Raw genomic sequence first — 19,890 nt, 5'->3', positions numbered from 1 at the left:
CATGAAGTTCCTGAAATATGCTTGCATTTTTTTGCTACCTCAGTGTGAAAAATTCACATATCAAGTCTGCTGTAAACTGTTAAAAATACACACACTTCACATTAACTTCTTCTGGTGTTTCATGGCCTCAAGATTGTCTTGACCATTTACTTGATTGCATCATGGTGTAATGGTATTTCAGGAGTATTTATTTTATTATATTTTACAAGTCAGTATATGACCAAAGTGTCCAGAAGAAACAAAAACCTACCTGACTTGAACTTGTAAAATAATGAAAGTACATAATTTACAACACTTTGAATCCTGATATTAAAGAGAAATGTTATAAAGAATGTCATTCATAGTCCTGTATCACATAGGCAAATTTTGGGAAAAAACAGTTCAAAAGTTCAAATACTTGAAGTAATTGAACAAGAAAAGTTTTAAAAATCAGAACTTCACCAAGGATTGTATCTCAAGAAAGATAAAAACCTGTATTCCACCTTTTGACTACAAAATGTGTTCTAGTGAATTTGACAGCCCAGGATTTAACTGAGCAGTCAGTTAATAATGGTTAAGTCTTGACAAATTGACTTCAGTTTGTCAACACTTGAGGCTACAGTTTAATTTTTTTTAATATGGACTTATGTTCGGCAACTTCACTTCGTTATTCTATATGAAAAATGATCATCAAATGCACAGCCTTATAAAAACCAGTAATGAAATACTGATGTACAGAAAGGCAGTTGCAGAACTATTGATTTCAGTAATCAGAATTTTATCTTTGCTTTTTGGTACAGATCTTGAGCACGTAGTCTGAAAGAGCTGATCAAAGCAAATCAGCTGTTTTCCTCTGAACCTGTTGTCACAGAAAATGCTATAAGCAAAGGCTTTGATGGCAGAGACTTGCTCTTTGTATAGTTCCCAACAGAATTTAATGATTGAGACTGGAGTAGTAAACATGTCTTTTTCTTTTGCAGCTGGTATCAATGTGGCTCTCCATGTTCCTCTTTTTAAATACTGCTCTTCTGCAATCTTTTTCAGGAGTTGCAGCAAGAAAAAGACTCTAACAAGGCATACAAGGGAGGAGGCTGTCTTCAGTAATTTCCTATTTTATCCTATTGTATCTAGAGACAATACAGCCAAAAACTCACTCTGAGAATTTTAGTGGTAATTAAATACTCATAATCTGCATGCAGTATCAATATCAAAGTTTTTGTTTTGTGTTTAAGGTATTTGGGGTTTTTTTCTACTTTTATTCTTATAATTCTCCTTTCATTTTCAGTTTCCCTCGCCAAGAGATATTTTCCATCTTGCAGCCTAAGTACGTAAGCATATCTATACATAAACAAGTTATTTTCAAAAGTATTTGAAACATTTAACCTAACAAGAGAATGAAAGCATGCTAATAAAATAGTTCAGCTACAGTTCTAATGTACTAAATATTTGACTTAACATTTGATGGTACAAACATGAACATTTAACTAGATCAAGAATATTTTTTAAATTAATTATTTCTTAAAGATTTCATTTGATTTCCTACATTGGTGCCAATGAAAATGTATTTGACAAGTAATTATTTTGAATTTGCTGTTACGCACCATTTACTTTTCATTGTACAGTACACTTTGCATAATTATTTTCCTCCACCTGCCTGATTTGCATTTTGATAACTAATATTAGCAATACAAAACTCTTTAAAATACAGTAATTACATTTTTAAGGAGTGGAAGCTCATGTATTTTTAAGGAAGGTGCAATAAATAGCAGATGATTAATCTCACCTAGCATATTTTGAGAAGATATTTTCCAATAATTTTAAGTAGAATAACTCTGCTAGAAATATAATCAGATAGCTAAAGCATGTTGCTGTATGTGGTACACCATATTAGCAAATGACAGTGTTTTGGTAGAAAAAGTCATGTTCTATACTGTTCTAAAATTGTGATCCTTTTCATACTGGGAAAAGATTTTGTCTTTCAGAGAGGTGATTATTTATAGTGTTGTAAAGAGGCACACTTTTATCTTACAACTATTGTTGTCAATATAACTCTAAAATTATATAAATATTAGAATTTGATCTTTTGGCCTATTTTTAAACTGTTTGTAACATACATTAGCCTCTGAGCTCAGAGCAGTAATTGTGTTTGTAAACTAGCTCTCAGATCCTTTTATGATCCTGACCAGCGTGAGCTGACACCCCCACCCCTGGCTCATGAGGGCTCCGTTTCAGCTCAGCTTGAGGTAATCAACCTCGTCCACAGTGGTGCAAGGGCAGGTGGGTCACTGGCTCTACCACAGCCTTGTCTGGGTATGTCAGTGTCCCACACTGTCCTGTTCTATGTTGGTGCCAGATGCCCTGGGCTAGGGGCTGCTCCCAGCCCATGTCCCTTGCTGTGGGCAATGGGATTAGATGCCCAGCTCTGCTGTCCCATTTGGGACTCCCTGTTCCCCCTGCCCTGGGGATGCAGCTGTTCTGCTGCTCCTGACAGAATTGGTGCTATTATTTACAGGTCATCATGAGTGCTGGTAGGTATCTCAGTGTCAGTGGGTATCTACAGCTCTTGACAAACCCCTCAGAGAGCTCTCAGTGAAACATCAGCCCTATTAGGCAGCATTTGCTTGAGGTGAAATGCTGTGCTAGTGGAGGCAGGGGTAGGCCTTCATGCTCATAAACTAGTAAACCTCTACTTTGTTCAGAGCTTTTAAGAAAGGTATATTTAAGCATATGTTTAGAGGCTGAGAGAGTTGAGGTTTTTTGGTCTGGAGAGGAGCAGGCTCAAGGGACATCTCATGTTGGCCTTCCAGTACTTGAAGAGGACCTATGAGAAAAATGTGCATAGACTTTTTAGCAGGGCTTGTTGGGATGGGAAAAGGGGTAATGGTTTTAGACTAAAAGACGGTAGATTAAATATAAGGAAGACATTCTTTGCAATGAGGATGATAAAACACTGGACTAGATTGTTCAGAGAGGTGGTAAATATATCATGCCTGGAAACATTTGATGGAGGTTGGCTGGAGCTTTGAACAACCTGATTTGGTTGAAGGTAACCCTGCACACTGCAGGGGGGTTGGACTAGGGGACTTCTAAAGGTCCCTTCCAGTGCAAATTATACTATGATTTCTAAATGAAAACATGTAGAATGTAAACAGCATTTTTGTGGAGTTGTGTTAGGAAGAAATCTTATCTATTAATTTTTGTGGTGTTCAAACGGCTCTTTCCTTTTGGTGCACCTGTAGCACAGCCCATAGATAGGTTTTTATGTGTAGGCACACATTGGCTGAGGGAGTCTGTAGTATGGCTTGGTGAGTTAAGAACTCAAAGACATGCAATTTTTATTGAATGTCATTGCGCAGGTGCAACTGATGGCAGTAGGCAGTGTTTAATCATCTTTATAGTTAAACATGTGCTGCACCAAGCCTGCTGATTTTTGTTTTATAGCAGAAGGTGGTTAAAAAGGCGCTTTAAGATACGTGGGTGATAAAACGACGCTCGGTGGAAGCTGAATCGCGGCAGAGCTGCCGAGCGAAGCGAGTGGGCGGCCCCGAGGCGGGGACTCGCGGCGCTGCCGGGACGCGCGGCTGTGCCGGCCTTGCGCCGCCGGCTGCGCTCGGTGTCCGCGGCTTTTCGGGGGCGGCGTTTGGCTGCCGGCTGCCGCTGAGCTGCTGCGCCGAGCTGAAAGTGCTGCAGTACCTCTGCGTACAACCAACCCAACCCTCTCCCGAGTGCAACCGGCTTGCCTCTTATCGGCAGCTACTGTAAAGACCTCCTCAGCTCGGAAGGCTGAAGTCGATTTAAGTTGAGAGTAATGTTTTCCCAGAGTGGAGACAATAAATGGCTTGTGGCTTTCTGAACTACACACTTGGTTCCTACTGAAGTTGACTTACAAGGTTGCTTAAGCATCTGAGATAGCCATAGAATACTCTGCAGGAGTGAGGGGAGTGCAGTCTGCAGCGTGAAGCTGGGTTTTTAAATGCTTAAGTATTCACAAAATCTATGTGACACATTCAGTACAGTATAACATATTTTTGTAGCGAAGACATGGTTTAGGAACCAGGCATGGACAAAATCATAATAGCTGATGTCTTCTCTGTTTTGCAGTATTTTGCAAACATGTGCATAGGTTACCTATCTCTGTTAGATTTAATGATATTCCCCCAAACAAAATTGACTTGTCTTTGGTAGAATTGGTGCTTTTGAAATAAATGAAGCAAGAGAAAGAGAAAGTGAACTTATTTTTTTGATGTGTAAGGGGTCCTTTTACATGTGTTGTGTATTCTATTTCCACAAAAAATTACTTCCCTTGGTGTTAGATTGAAATTCAGTGGCTAGAAGTGTGTATTAATACTGTGGTTTCTAAATAATCACTAATACTCAAATCTAATACCATGCTTACAGTTTGTAATGCTTGTAAAAAGGATTATGTGGAAATACAGAAAATAGATGTCTATTTCTGAAGTAGTTTACCTACCACAAAGCTTTAATGTCAAAACATCTTTCTACTCTGCTTTTGGTATTATCATATATTAACTGTAACGATTATAGAGGTGGGACTAGATTATCTAAATTTTTTAAAGCTTGCAGGATTCCTAACTTGTTAAATGCTTGTGTGTAGTGCTACACAAAATGACTTGTTAGAGGCTCTTAAGAAAGCAAGTAATTTTATACATAATATGACTTTTCAGCTGATTTATTTATGTCTTGTGTATCTTATTGAACAAATGAATATTTTCAAATGTTTTTCAGAAGGGTCCTGAAGGTCTGGAGTAAAATTTCAGTGTGGAATCTCAGTTCTTAAAAAAAGTCAGGTTGGAAAAAACCAAACAAATCAGTTGCAAGATATGTCCACGGGGTGTCAGCCTTGATTCACGTTTGAAGGTTGCATGGTTATTACTGAGTGCACAGGGTGGCTGCGAGATGACTGAGAGCAAGGCTCTTAGTACTACAGCTAACAGCCTCTTTAAAACTGCAGGAAATGTATGTAATGCAGGAGTTACAGTGCTATTTGGTTCAAAAAGAGACCAAAACACATAATATGGGAGATGTTTTTATAGTATTCTTTTGAATGGTCTATTTGGGCATTGTGTACTACCTATGGATTAGAAATATCAGGATGGGAATAGCTGATCTATCCTCCTGTAATGTGGTGTGGGCTACCAGAGGTGTCCTTGAAGTAGAGAAAAAAGGAAGCATGGAAAAGATCTCTTGTATGAATAGTGTCACCTATTGCAATGGCAGAGAGAGTTAGTTGGTAACCTAGGCTGCTTAGTATATTGCATGTACTTTTCCTTTTTATAAGAACTTAGACCTTTTTACTGTTATTGTAACGTGACAGACCTTCAGCCTTCTTTTCTGAAAACCTCTTGAAAATCTTCAGTTCTTCTGTACTGTGCAAGATAAAGTGGATTTTTAAACAATGATTTCTACAGTCTCTTCACAAAGGTGTGTTGTACTGAGCTTTGGATACTGCATACAGAATAAATGTCTAAGGCTATATTGCATTTTCTCATGTTAGCCATATCTTCACCTGATGGACAGGGAAATAAAAACATTACTTACAGAGCATCAAATAGTAGTAAAATAGTTTTGCTACACTCTATTTGTGACTTAATATTCTGTAATATTTTAGCTATTAAAATGAGTTCTCATACTCTCTGAATCATCTCAGAGTATGAAGACCTTCAAAAAAGAGTAACCAAATTAAAAGGAATGTGTAAAATATAATTGTAGTTAAATGAAATTAATTTAAGTAGCTATCTAAAGTGAGCAGATTACAAGCTCATCTTTTCTGTCTTTTTCTGGATCCAAAGATAACGTAACAGTCTGCTTCTTCTCCACTTCTTTTAATTAACTGCTTTCATTGCTCACATTTTCAGGAAATCTTTTTTCCCTGATAAAATTTTTCAAGAATGAGGTGGTAGTGCTGATTAACTGGGAGGGAATGTTCCTTCAGGTTAAAGTTAAGAAACTTCTTTGTTTTGTATTTTCTTATATTCTTGAGATGAAATGTTGAGATGAGACCTTCAAATATACATGCTAGCTGCATATGAGAACATTGAAAGACTTAGTGCCTGTGAGTAGGATCCTGAAACATCTTCATGAAATTTTTCTGTTCTAGGCAGTTTCTTATGTGGATATGTGAACTCAATTTAATTTACAGATTAGTGACTGTTTTTTTTTTTTTTTGTGGAGCATCTTTAATTATTTCACAGTGATTTGTACACCTTAGACATGCTGGGAGCACTGTGGGACAGAACTGCTCAAAATATGGTACAAAACTTGCTTTCATGAGTTATATAATAACAACTACCATATACCTGTAAAGGCTGCTGAGTCCTGGGATGATGGTTCTAAGCTATAACTGGGAACTGGGAAGTGATGGATGATGCAGTAAGGTTCGCAAACAGCAGTATTTTTTTTCTGCATGCTCATGGAGCCTGACCTAGACAAAGCAGCAACCACTTACACAACCTTCCTGTTACTTGTGCTGTGATGCAAAACAGTGGATCTTAGATATTTTTGCCTCCTTAGCTTGAGAACCCCTTGAGAACTCTATCCTGGAGTTGAACTTCTTACCCCACTCTAAATATATGCAGCTTTAGTAGAAGGATTTTAAAATAATTTGAGGGGGGAAAAAAGGTGATGTTGCCTCAAATGTGAATGTTTGCTCCTGGTTCTAATCATTGTATATTATGAAGCATGCTGTGCATAGTTCCGAGTTACTCTGTCAAATGCAAGCAGGAGGAATTTGCTGTTTATAAGGATTTTGAAGTAGCATTCTTTGAGTATTGTGTTTCTTTGCTACAGTGTTCACTGTGTCAAGTATTTGGTCCATCTCACCCCTGTTGGTAACAGTTAGTATCAAGAAGAAGATATAGTCAAGAAGGAAGAAGTACTTTGTTAAAGAATGATACTTTAAATATACTGAATGCATTGCTATTTTATTTGCTTTTAGAAGTCATTCATGGCATAGTCCTTCCTGAGTAGACCATCTCAGCTGATGTCTGTTTCCCAGGTCTGTTAAATGTCACCTCAGAGATGAGAAAAAATTTTACCTCCTCCTCTTAAACCCTTTTAGCCAGGGACAGCCCAAGTAAAGATCACTTCAAAGGCAAAGCATGGCTTTTTTTTTTTTTTTTTTTTTTTTTAACATGGCATTGCAGTGGTAGTAGATGGTAGTCCTAATTTTACTGCCACATTTAAATGTTATGACCATGCCTAGTTCTCTTCATATTTGTGCATATCAGGAACATCTCCTGTAAAGATGCTGGAATTGCAGTAGCTTCAAATTGGCACTACAGAAATGGGATCATTCCCCATACACAATACAAACTCCAAGGGAGAAAAGGCATGTGACTCGGCATCCCTTATCTTCAGCTGCAGCTCCTTTCAGGACTGCTTAGATAAGATTAAAAGAACCAGGCTTCCTTCCAACCATCTCCCACTTTTTCACCTGAAGAAATTTGCTGAGAAAAAGAGCAGACTCTAGCTGCAGAATTTGTGTCTACTATTAACATGTGCACAATTGCAAATACGCAAATGCAAATTCAAAGAAAACAGAGCTCATTTTGGCAAATGTGTATGTGCAACTGAGCTCTTGTTTTGATGTTGTATTTGAGATGATAGAAAAGATTCTGTTGACTCCTTCTTGTCATTCATCCTCTGTGCAAAATTGTGTAAATCAAATACTAAAAGAGCTGCAAACAAAAACCTGAGAGGTTTCTTACAGATTGTTTAATTTAGTTTTGGCTTATTTAAACTGACTATTAGTTTAAAGTTACGATCTCTGCTTTGTTTTGCAGATAGGGGAATGAAGATATAAAGATAAAAATGACATTAAAACTAAGAGGGAATATTTTATTATCTTCTAGGGTAAACCCACTAAACTGATATTTAGTGTATTCAAATTGCTTATAGATGTTTGCATGTATTTTTGGCCTCTTTGTTCTGTGATTGGATTCTAAAATGAACAGAGTTACTTTTGGATGCTACAAGAGGAACAGTGTATGATGAAGTCCCTAATATTGAACTTTTTTATATAGAAGGCTCAATACCTTCTGTCAGCTGATTTTGAGCTTCCACAAGCATGTGTCAGCAATGTGTCAAAAATCTATCAAATTCATTATTTCTGTAGGTGCTTTAATCGAGGGCAAAACTTCTGTTTAGGGAATCTGGTATGAGAGTCTCTATGCTATATATAGCACATTCAGACTGACCATATGTGGGAGAGTAGGTTGTGTTGGAGACACTGGAAAATGCACCCACATTGTTTTTCTTCTTCCTTACTCCTGTCCCCAAATCACTGGGTTAGTTCTTTGTTCTTCTTTGTAAAATGTACGGATATAACTGAACTTGTATTCTGAGCCAACATCTTATTTGTCTACTCTTGTTCTTCACAAATACACAATAAATTGAACTCAATGAAGATATTTTCAATTATACTGCATGAAATTTAGCTGTGTTCCTGTATTGTCTGTAGCCATAATGCACATTTTAAGAGCTGCTTACAATTGAGCCCTGCTCAGCAGCTGGAGGGGAATGCCATGGAAGAGAGGTAGCAAGAGGCAGGACGGGCTGAAGGTTTTCTAACTCCCATAGTCCTTGTAAATCATACCTATAATCTTGTATTTTGGAACCTAGTTTTCTATTGGTGATTTGATACCAGAATTAAATCATAGTGTGTGAACTGGATTTTCCTACCCTACAAATGCTTATCCGGTTTTTAGACATTGCTAATTGTTCTTTAAAATGTAGTTGAAGCTTTTGAAATTTTGAATGCAATAGATGGAACTTAGCTAGCTAGCAATTGCTATGGTAGCAGAATGGTTTTATCATAAATCTGTGTAAGTATGTTGCAAGCATCAGTTAATATATTACTGTGTTTCCTGCATAGAGAGAAAACATTTACAATTTGTATTTAGCATCTGTGCATGTCCATACATAGAAATCAAAGATTAAATTAATATCTAGACTGCATAAAAATACTGGAAATACTGGGTTCCAGTGCAACTATTATTCAGGCCTTATTAATAAAAATTGTTAAAATAATTTTACATGCTCATTTGATGGTGGCACACAAAGGTTCAATTAGAATAAAGAGTTAATTGGATGGAACGCTGTAAAAATATGATTAGTCTCCTAGATTATAGGTTTTAATGAAAAAAATTATTTGAAATATCCTTATGCCTTCTGTATTTAGAAATAGTGAAACATGAGCTGGGGTGATATGGGAATTTGACCCATAAGAAACTACCTTTTGCTATGGAGGGAAAAAAAGGGCACCTCCTGCAGTATATGATTGAGAGTATGGAGTGCAATTGTGTCCCCCTGGAAATCAGTAATTTCTGACATGTTCTAATTTTTTATTTCTTTATTCTTTTTGTCTAGCCCTTAGATGAATCCCAGTGAGAATATTTTGCATAATTTTCTTCTAATATAACCATATACTGTTAAAACCTAAAGGTCAAACAAAAATGGAAAACTGCCCACAAATCCCTAGTCTTTTCACTGTGTTTAACTCAGGATGAGAGTGAGATAATGACAGGTTGTCTTTAAAGTACCTTTTGTCCCTTCCTAATCCTGGTTTATGGGGATTTAAACATCACAGGCATGGTAAGTAGTCAATGAAATACATAGTTTCCAGGGATCCCTGTGAAGTAGGAAAATACAGAGGTTATAGTATTGTACCTTCATCTCTTTCTGTTATGTGTTCTAATTGTGTGCTGGAGTAAGATTTGCTCTGGTGATCTTAAACTATATTAATTTTGTATGGTTTTTATTATACTGGTAAGTTAGTTCAAATCAGCAGTTTCATAGTTGTGAATCTGACCTTGTATCTCCTAGTGCAACTTGATCAATGTCAGTTCACATAAAAAGCAAATGTTTTGCTGTGAGAGTAGTAAGGACTTCTGCATTTATTGATTATATTGGTTTTGCTTGCATTCCTTTTTGCTGTCTCTTGTAACTTAATCTTTAAAGAAGCAGATTAATGCCTGCAATGAAATATTAGGAAGACCAAAATATACTGGGAATGAAGGAAAAGCAAAAAGCAATGTAGAAGAATATGTGATCCGTACTGGGATAAGTGCAAGTATAGCAACATAAATAAAGGGAAGACCATGATGTCCTTTAAGAGAACTGTAAGTGGTTATTGGTGCTGTAGCTCTGAGAGCAAAATGTGGGTTTAATATTCTTTTTTATTAAAAATACTTCAGTGCAGAAATGGAAGAGTGCTGACACTAAGACTATATTATCTGAATCTCTGCTGACTGTAGTCAGTGCTTCAATATTTGAAGCAGTTGTAGTCTGATGACATGGAAAAGTTGAATGACAGTAAAACATGAGAAGAGTTTTGCATATTTTGCATGTATTCTGTAAGTTTCATTGAAGCTCACTTATCTCGCTTGATTTAAAATATTAAAAAGATTATCTAAAGAAAATGTATTGCCACACTTAGGAGACTTGTCAAATCCCTAGCAAGATGGAATCCACAGTGGCTGTTGGCAACAAGGTGCATAAAGGAACAGATATGACTAAACTATACTGCAAGGATGGTGTGGGATGCCTTTGTTGATTACAGAGGGCATAAATCTTTGTCCTGAATTTTCACTACTTTTCTTTGCTGGATATAAAGAGAGGAGATATACTTTTGCCAGAAAAGGTAAAGACGGATCAGCAGACTTTCTATTCATTAGTCTTTATTTCAGTATTTCTTAATATCACTGTCTGCTTCTTGGATGATGACAGATTTTTAACAATTTTTTTTAAAAACTTTACCATTCATATGTGTATGTACCATTCATTCATAATGTACATACCTTTGCACTTCAGGCTGAATAATTTAATTACATTCAAAAGGTATCAAACCGTGAACACCACTCAAATAACAGCTAATAAAAATTCAGAGGACTAATTATTTGAAAAGTTGACTAGAAGAAGTGATTGTTGACTACCATGAGTTCCTGCTTACATCTAGGAAAACTAGAAACCTAATTTCTAAAGTCAGGCATAGGTTTTTGTCATCTTCTATTAAAAAATGCTCTTTTTTACCTGTAGTAGATGCAGCCAACTTGTGTTTCATTTGAATAATGGCTATGGGTAGCTGTTCACTGACTGCTGATGAATCTTAGCTGGAACTATTGAACTTTGGACTTTTGTCTCCAAAGTCTAATGGAGCCTGAATTTAACCTAATGTCTATTTTATTTTTTAAATTTAGAAGGAAGGTTTTTAACTGTGACCCATGGGAATAACTGGAATGTTTGTGGAATTGAAGACATTCTTATTGATATGTATTTGACTATCCATCAGTTTTTCACAGGAAGATGGCAATAATAATATATCAGAGCTGCTGGCTCCCTACTCCACTTTTTTCATCATGCAATAATTAACAGGGTAAGCAGCTTCATAAATCAAAGGTCTAAGGTTTGAGACTTGTCCTTTTAATTATTTCTGGAGTTTTGACTACAACACTACAATATGAATAAAACATTACTTTCAGGTCAATATGAGGGCTCAAGCTAATGGCCTTCAAAATAATGAAACAACTTCTTGTACTGTACCTAATCAGCCACAGAGGATTATGGGGACCAAGGGCATTTTCATTAGTATCTCTTCAAGTGTCTGACACAAAGTGACATAGCTTCAATTTTTCTAGAAGGCTAAGTATTAAAGTTGCTCTTAAGGAACAAAGAAGTTTTAGTACTAGGGGATGTGGTATGTAACTTCCTATTTCATTTTAATAGCTTCTGGCTTACAATGACACTTAAGCACAATTATTTATTTTAAAGAAAAAAAAAATCCCAAACAATAAACAACCCCTCCAAAGTATTTTAAGACATTGGTAATTACAATGTGTATATTGTTTAGCTGTTCTTATACGTATTTTTAGAACTCACAAACTATTGTTCCAGTGAGAACTTGGGCAAAAGGAGTCAAGAATGTGTTTCAGTTTCTTGAATATGCTCTTCAGCTTATGCTACTGTGCAGCTGCACTAGAAACTCAAGTGTTGCATATCTGAAATTTCTTAAAGTTCTTTTTCTTACTGGGAAAGTAACTTCCGTGTGGCTTTTGAGATCTCATCCTTTATAATGCTGATCACCATGTATTCAAAATAGGAAAGGAACAGGAGGTAGCCTTTACTGTTCCGAGGTCTTTAGATGAATCCTAACTAGGAAAAATCTTAAATTTTGAAACTAGATTATACAATAATAACTTCTGAATGCAAAAAAAATATGCAGAAAGGAAGGAGGAATTCAATTAGCTATCTTGCGAAGTATAAATCACGCCATCAAGCTATTTTTAATGGCAAACTTCTGCCTCAAAATTTTGTATTCCATAAAATGACTATAAAAACACTATTATATACTCTTTTTGTGGTAGCTTCTCCAGACATGCTGTCCTGTTCCTCCTGGCTAGTAAGGTACAAGCTGTTGAGACACCGGCAGAGCAGTGCAGCCGCTGTGAGGCTGTTGTGTCCCTGCTGCTGTTTGCTGCTCTGTGGTGTATTTGTGGGGCTGTGCTGTGGAGTGGGCACAGCTGCCAGTGCTCCCCTAACTGAGGAGACAAAAGGGACTGGCAATGGCTGTGCTACAGCTCTGAGGGAAAGTGGATAAAGGGGGAAGGGTAGACTAGTCAAGCCAGTCACCCTGCTTACCAAAGTTTGTGCTCACTGAACTGTCCTATATCTCATTCCTGTGAACAAGTCCCCCAAGGAGGAGAGAGGTTAGGTTTTTTAATTATTGTAATCCTTTTGACCTCATGCATTCATGAGTTTGGTCTCTTCTTGTCAAAGTAGTTTTGCAGGTTGACTGAATCAGGTGCTATTTTGGAACCAAATATTTTGGGTATTGTTCCTTAGCAATCAGTTAAGAATTGCTACAGTGTGGCTTATATTGAGCTATAATTCTCTTTGTGTTTTTCCATTTAATTTAACATAAAAATATATTTATACTACAAATATCTTTCTGTATACAAATCAGTGGTTGTCATTCATAGGGTGTTACGGAGTAGCTATACTTTCACCATACACTCAGTAACTTTGTTCTTAGATGGTGTTTAACAGGCCTATTGATCCTATTGATGTCTAATTCTCTTTCTCAGTAAGTGTGGAGGTTTGTTTAGAAAGTTCAGAGTTAGGCCATATTTTCAACTCTTTTTATAAAGTGAGCAGTGGTGAACATTGATGTTCTGAAATGCATATCAAAACTGTGAGAATCTGTCAACTGCAACCCCTATACTGCTAAACCATGTTCTCATATGTTTACTGTTATTACCCTGGGTTTGGCCTGGAATTCTAATTAATACTGCTGTGGTCTTATTGTTTTATCTTTTCTCAGGTCTTTTGACTGACTGCTTTTGTGATCTCTCAAGCATTTCATCCTAGCTGTTGGAGGAATGAGACCTAACTGTTTTTAGTATGAGTCTCAATTACAAAGATGTTTATCCTGAACAGACCTCACACCTGTTATTAATAGGAAAGTAAAACAATTAAAAGAGTAAAGGAGATTCAGAGTTATTCCAGCCTATCCTCTTTTCCTTGTGAATTCCCTATAAAGATTTTAGATAAGTAATTTGTAAATGCTTCTTTACCTCCCATTCCTTTTCAAGTACAAATCCCATTTGTTGCTTCCTTGCAGGGCAGAATGGCACTGAAGGGCCAGTGAATTGGAGCAAAAATAAGGACCTTTGTTCTTTAGAAACAGAAAGTTCCAAAGAAATCTATTTGTAGTAAGGTAAGTACCATGATCTTTGGTAGTTAGAGATGTAGCTGAGGTAAAGCATACTTGCCCTTACTTTGTGACCGTGTCTCCAGGATGGGGAACAGGGACTTCCAGGGTGGACCAGACAGTTCTGACCAAAGGACAACTGTAATCTGTTTAATCTTTCTCCACTTTCTTCTGCCTTCCAGGTGAATAAAAAAACCTCTGTCATCTCTACATGGTTACTGTTAAACTCCAACACAGGCCTATTTCTGCAGATGAAATATACCTGGGGTGTTTCAGAAGCTCCTTTACTGACTGTGTTTCTACTAGTCTCACTTGTTCAGTGGCAGTTACCAAAAAAGTTCCCATGTTCTTGCTTCTTGTTCCAGGATGCAGTAATATAATGCCAGGTTGAAAGAGAGAAGTTATAATATGTCACTAACCAGAAGACCTCGAGGAAACTTTTGACCACAGTGCTAGCTGCATTGTGCAATTCTGACTCTGATTTCTGTTCTGGACCAATTCACCTCTCCTCAGCTTAATGTTTCTCACTTTCATGTGGTCTGGAGATGCACTTTTGATCTAGTCTTCTGGAAATCTGTGCTTTAGTTACCAATATGCATTAGATGTTTGGGTATTATATCAACTAAGGCTCTCTTTTTCTTAGTTTGAGATTAGGTGGATTTTTTTTTTTTTTTTGTCTTTAAATCCTTGGAAGAAAATACTTTCCTGGCAAACAATTTCCATTGTTTTAGATACTGTGAAATGTGATGTGGCTTATATGAGAAACTTGGTGAACTTGGGGCCATTGTCTGTTTGGGTTTTTTTGTGTGTTGTAAAGTTGAAATTAATACTGGTTCTTTGCATAAGATGCATGTTCCCTAAAACATGATTTAAGGAAACATCTGCTCACAACACATGTATTTGAAAAAAATAAATGGTGAAGTGCAAATACACATTGCTACTGTGGATCCCCATGAAAACAGCTTAATCTGCTTTCCCTGAAGTCTGTCTTTGATGCAAACTGAAGAGGGCCTTAGGTGAATGAAATGTCTCAAAAATAGTATCTCTGAAGAGCCCATCCTGCCTTTAATAGTCTGTTAAGAAAGCAAGACTCTAACACACTCAAACACACACACATTGTTGCTTGCTATAAAACTAAGGTTCAGTTAAAGAAACTGGACACTTTAGATTGTAGAATAGCAAAGGTGGATGAAATTTGAAGAGTTAATTGCTGCTGTTTGGTACTTATGTTATTGCCCAGGCAGAGAGACTGTCTTTAGTTTAGATTTGTAGGATTTGTCATTACCAGTGTTCTCCCAAAAAAATGAGCATGGCTTTAGTATATTTAAAATGTAGCCTTGCTTTAGCATGATTGCGCAAAAATAACAAAACAAAACAAAAAAAAACCTTGTAATGATAAAGGCATAGGATTTAATGATTAAACTTTAAATGTGAATTGGAAACATAGCTTGTAACTTAAAATGTTTTCTGTGTGGAAGCACCTGGGTTTATCTGAGGACAGATTGACCACAAGATTACTGAATGCCAATGGCAATTACAGCCTTATTGGATAATGCACTGGACAGATCCTTAGCCTCTGTAAACTGCCCTAGCTCCAAGAAGTTCAGAAGAGACAAATTTACAGATCTGATCCACATTTTCCTATAGTGAAAGTATATATGTTTTTTACTTTCCTTAACCATCAGCTCTCTATCTTTATCTAGTCATATATCAACCCTGATGTTTCTGTCTGTGAAGAACTGCACGAGTTTGGACACTAATTTAGACTGAACTTTGGTCAAAAATGAAGCCTTTTAATTTTTAACTTCCTTGCTTAGCAGATATCTTTAATAAGTAAGCAGTGTCGTTGTTAGTTCTAAATTACACCTTTAACTGCTTTTCTGAGTGCTTGCTTACACTAAAAACCAGGCAAGCAAAAACATCCCAAACTGTATTTTAAATCAAAAGTAGAGCCCAATGAACAACTGCATTGCCTATGTTTTCTCCTTCTAACCTTCGAACAGACCTAGTCTCCATCTTCTTGAACATGCATAATCAACTGAAAATCCGTAGGTGTAGTTCAGTAACAAATCATGAGCTGCCAACAGGAACAGTCAACAGAAAGATGAGAAAAAGAGATGTGTTGCACCTACGTGGGCAATTTTGGGTGTAGTTATGGGAAAGCCTTGAGGAGTTTTTATTCTTGTCTTGATGTATCTAGTCTTGAAGAAGTTCCATTCAATGGTGTCCAGCAAGACAGGGTCCCTTTAGTTGGATGATGAGGTGCCATGGTAAAGTGAGAGGAGAAAATTTTAGTTTAAGTAAATAGAGGTTAGACTTCTCCTGTGCTGGTTCCATTGTTACTATTGTTCAGCAGTAAAATATCTGGGCCTATCAGTTTATATGTCTCTAAATGAAAACTTTGTCTTGTGAGTGCAAAGAATAATGGGTGAGAAGGGCATGACCCACCATCTCAGCTCACTGTCAACATCATCGCCACCATTCCTGTTGGAGACTCCTTCTAGGCTCTCACCTATGGGAAAAACAGATGTGTAGAAATGGTGATGGTGAATGGGGCAGGAACACACCTTCTGGCTGCCAGCTGTGAGGGAGTGAAACAGGTAGGTGCCTCCCAAAGCTTGCATCCAGGTCACTTCAAGCGTACAGTGACATTAGATTACACATACCTCCTGGCCTGGGGATGCAGCTCCCAAGCACTGTTTACCCTCTCTGCCTCTTGCTGGGATGTGAACTGCTTTAAACAATTCCTCTTCTAATGAAGTACGGTCAGTCTGTGTTGGCTTTGCAGGCACCCATCTGTAGAGAACAGATCTGCTTGCTCCTCTCTCTGAGGATCCCTTCGTTCCCGCCCCATCGGCCTTGCTGGGAGATTAAAGTAGCAGCGGCCCCATACACAAACGCAGCTGGTTCCGTTTGGTCAGCCTGAGCCTTGCTGTGAAACCACGACAAGAATTCCAGTAAGTTGGCAACACTGAAACACAAAGAAAACAACAATAGGAAAAGACCTTCCGTGCAGAAAGGAATGTTTCAGGCGCTATTCCCCTACAGAGAAAGGAGAGAGGGTGGGAGGGAGGAGGGAGATTTGAAGAGGGCATGTCTCCCCCTCCCCCGGCAGCTCTGGATCTTGTGATGGAGAGATCTTATCCTCTCTTTGTGATTCAGAGGTGCCAGGAAGCTAATTGAATATTCTGATCTGCCCCCAGTGTTTCTTGTGGCTTGACCCCGGTGCTGTGTCGTACCACCACACCAAACAGCCCTGAACCTGCATAAATCACAACCTTGCAAAAGCCTATGCTCCACATCTTCTCTCCCCACCCCCCTCTTTACTATCTTGATAGATAGAAAGCCTTTACGGAAAGGTTTAGAGGGATTAGCGTCCTACAGGACCTGGAGAGAAATCACAGTCTGCTAATAAGCAGCGACATGTTCCTGTGCAACTTCTGCAGGAACAATACAGGCACCTCTACCTTTTTATTGAACTTGCAATCCATGGCAAAAAGAAGAATTAAGGTTTGAAATATTGCTTAAGTTCTTTTGCAGCATCAGCAAACAGCCCTTGCAGTATAATGAGCATGGCATGATGCTAATGCAAAAGATATGTGGTATCTGTAAAGGTGGTGTCATTAAAATTAATCTGACAGAACCTCTTGGAAGACAAATAGAGCTATCCTTCTCTCATGATATGTATGCACAGTAGTCACTGTTGACGTGCATGTGCATATGTGTACATATATGAAGAAAGTATAGCTTGGCATAACTAAATTTCCAACATGAAAGACTGTTTTTGACTACTAAAAAATTATTTAACTCCACGCATTTTATATATGATGCTTCTGATCCTGCAAGCAAAGCCTCTAAAAAGTTTGTTCTTTTTACCAAGGCTGCATTCCAGCCTGAAGTTAATCTTTATCTTCTCCCTGTGATCCTACACACTACTCTTCCCTTGTTAGTGTATATGGTTCCTGAAATGGCAGCAGTAAAACACAGGGAGATATTTCTTTGTGTATTGCACACACTGTTGGAGAGTTAAAACTAAAGGAGCATATCTCTAGTTGGTATCTTGAGAATTCACAGCTAAAGCACTTTACCAAACTGATTTTATCTGCTAAGAAAGTGCAAAAGTAAATTTCATCCCCACAGTTTTCCTTTCATAGTGTTTGTTGTGAGCACTACTAATTTCTAAGCTTTTCCTCTGTCTGCATCAGTGAGTAGATGCTAGATTTTTTTTCAGAGTTATCAAAAATACTTTTTCTTATTTGGGACACTAAAACCTATGACATTCATTACTTGCCACCCGCAGTTCCCAGAACTACTCAAAATAGATGAGCACATTAAATACAGCACCAATGGACTCTGATACGAAGTGAGCAAAGTGCAGGGTCTTGGAAGCATCTTGGCTATCCTGCAAAGTGTGGAAGGAGGGGCAGAGGGAGCCTGTGGCCGCAGGGCCTGGAGCACTGCCTGATTCCCTCATGCTGGTTCCGGGGCCGCCGGGTATAAAGAGCTTTATGCAATGTCTGGAGGGTGGGAGTTTATAGAAAACGCGATGTCTCAACAGGCGAACACGCCTTTCTTCTGCAACTAGCAGGACAAGAAAAAGATACCAGGCTCCTTGTGCTGGTGCTGTGCAGATCAGCACCCCGGAGTCCAGAAGCCAGCTTCTGAGAAAGCTGGAGCATCCCAACCCAGATGGGACCTCACCATCGGATGGATGGAAGAGCAACAACTGCTTGCAAACTGCTCATATTATTCACTGCATGCCTGATGCAGGGCAGTTGCCAAGGTAAGTGCTATGCTCCAGCCTCTCCGGAATAGAAATTGCACCGTAAGGAGCATATCCCTACTCTGGGGACTTTTATAAGAGAAAGATAAGGTGACTGAAAGTAGAGGGTTAACAGGCACTGATTCAAGGAGTTCTTTCTAATAGTTAGGGGAGACAGTTGGCTCTTTCCAGGAGTCATTTGATGGAGTCGGTTTCTGTTGTGGAAAAGTAAGTAGCGCCTTAAAAGCACTGCAAACATCACCGATTCTTCAGCTTAACTTCATCTTGATTTCAGATTATCGTAGGATGCTTCCTTTGATTGTTTTTCTAGTTTGTAGAAACTTTTTTTTTCCCTAGTTGTGTGTGTAAGCAACAGACAAATGTGGCTAATTTTTGATGGACATCTCAGACTTTGCAATTCCACGGTCTAAACGCATGGTTTTATGGAAATGCCAACAGGCAGGTTTTTCTGCGAGTCCTGATTACTGGCTGTGAATAAGGCCAAAAAAACCCCAAAAACAAGCAAACAAAAACACCCCAAAAACCAAACCACCCCCACAAAAAACCAAACAAATAAAAAACAAAAAAAAAAACACCAAAAAACCCCAAAAACAAAACAAAAAAACCCCAACCACCCCAGACTTTTTGCGTTTTTTCCTTGTGGTATTTGTGCCTTTCTTGCTACTGAAATACGGGTGATTTTACAGAGCAGAGTTCACCTGCATTCCACGAGCTGGTTTGGTAACCACTAAAATTGTACCTAGAGTTGTTTTTGTTGAGGAGTGCACAGCACTTGCACGTAGACAGGTTGGGTCGGGGGGCAGGGGGTTATGCATGGACATGCTTGCGTACGTGTGGTATATGCAGTCATTTACAGAAAGCTATAAGAAAGAAACAGATGCTTAGTCTGGAGCACAATAAGCTCCCCTCAGTCGGTCTCAGACGCAGATTTGAAGTTGAGAGAGGGAGAACTTTTTCTCTGGGCTTTACTGTTGCTAGGCGACATGGAGGAGCATGTGACTGGCAGAGCAGGCTGAGTGCCGCTCCTCCAGTGCTAATCTGGCTGCTGGGGATGGAGCAGCCGTGTGCCCAAGTCCTCCCTCCGGCCTCTGCAGCCGATATCCCTGCCTCCCCTTCTTCAGCTGTTTATTTGCCTTGCACTGAAAATCAAGCCTGTCGTGTTGGAGCACGAGTGGCTAAAGTGCATTTTTCCTCCGCCCCGCCTATTGACCTGCAGTTCTGCTGCTTCTGTGTGTGTCTGCATATTACGTGTGTGTTCAAATGGTTAATCTGCTTTCTTTGCTCAACTCTTAGTTTAAGCTCCTTAGACAGAATCAACTAAGTAATTATACAGCAACTGCTGTTAGCAGCTCCCACTTATGAACAAGGAAATAAGAGATAGCTAATGTGCTGGAGACCTGCA

General features: G+C 38.4%; 1 protein-coding gene across 7 annotated transcripts in view; it reads left to right on the top strand.

The window, feature by feature from the left end:
- The window catches only part of LRP2 (LDL receptor related protein 2), a 150,908-nt gene that overhangs the window by 21,678 nt on the left and 109,340 nt on the right, over positions 1-19,890 (top strand). For 5 of the 7 annotated variants that reach the window (XM_085584371.1, XM_085584370.1, XM_085584369.1 and 2 more), the window contains exon 2: positions 13,616-18,488. In XM_085584371.1, coding sequence (XP_085440497.1) covers positions 18,395-18,488 — 94 coding nt within the window. In that variant the 5' untranslated portion in view covers positions 13,616-18,394. Of the gene's footprint in view, positions 1-1,264; positions 1,304-4,070; positions 11,372-13,615; positions 18,489-19,890 lie in introns of those variants that run through there. The other 2 variants (XM_085584365.1, XM_085584367.1) reach the window with 2 other exon arrangements.

Source organism: Lonchura striata, chromosome 7, assembly GCF_050655825.1.
Source record: "Lonchura striata isolate lonStrDom1 chromosome 7, ASM5065582v1, whole genome shotgun sequence".
Taxonomy (NCBI): Eukaryota; Metazoa; Chordata; class Aves; order Passeriformes; family Estrildidae; genus Lonchura; species Lonchura striata.
The sequence above is the reverse complement of the archived record's forward strand: the minus strand, read 5'-3'. Positions and strand labels throughout refer to the sequence as shown.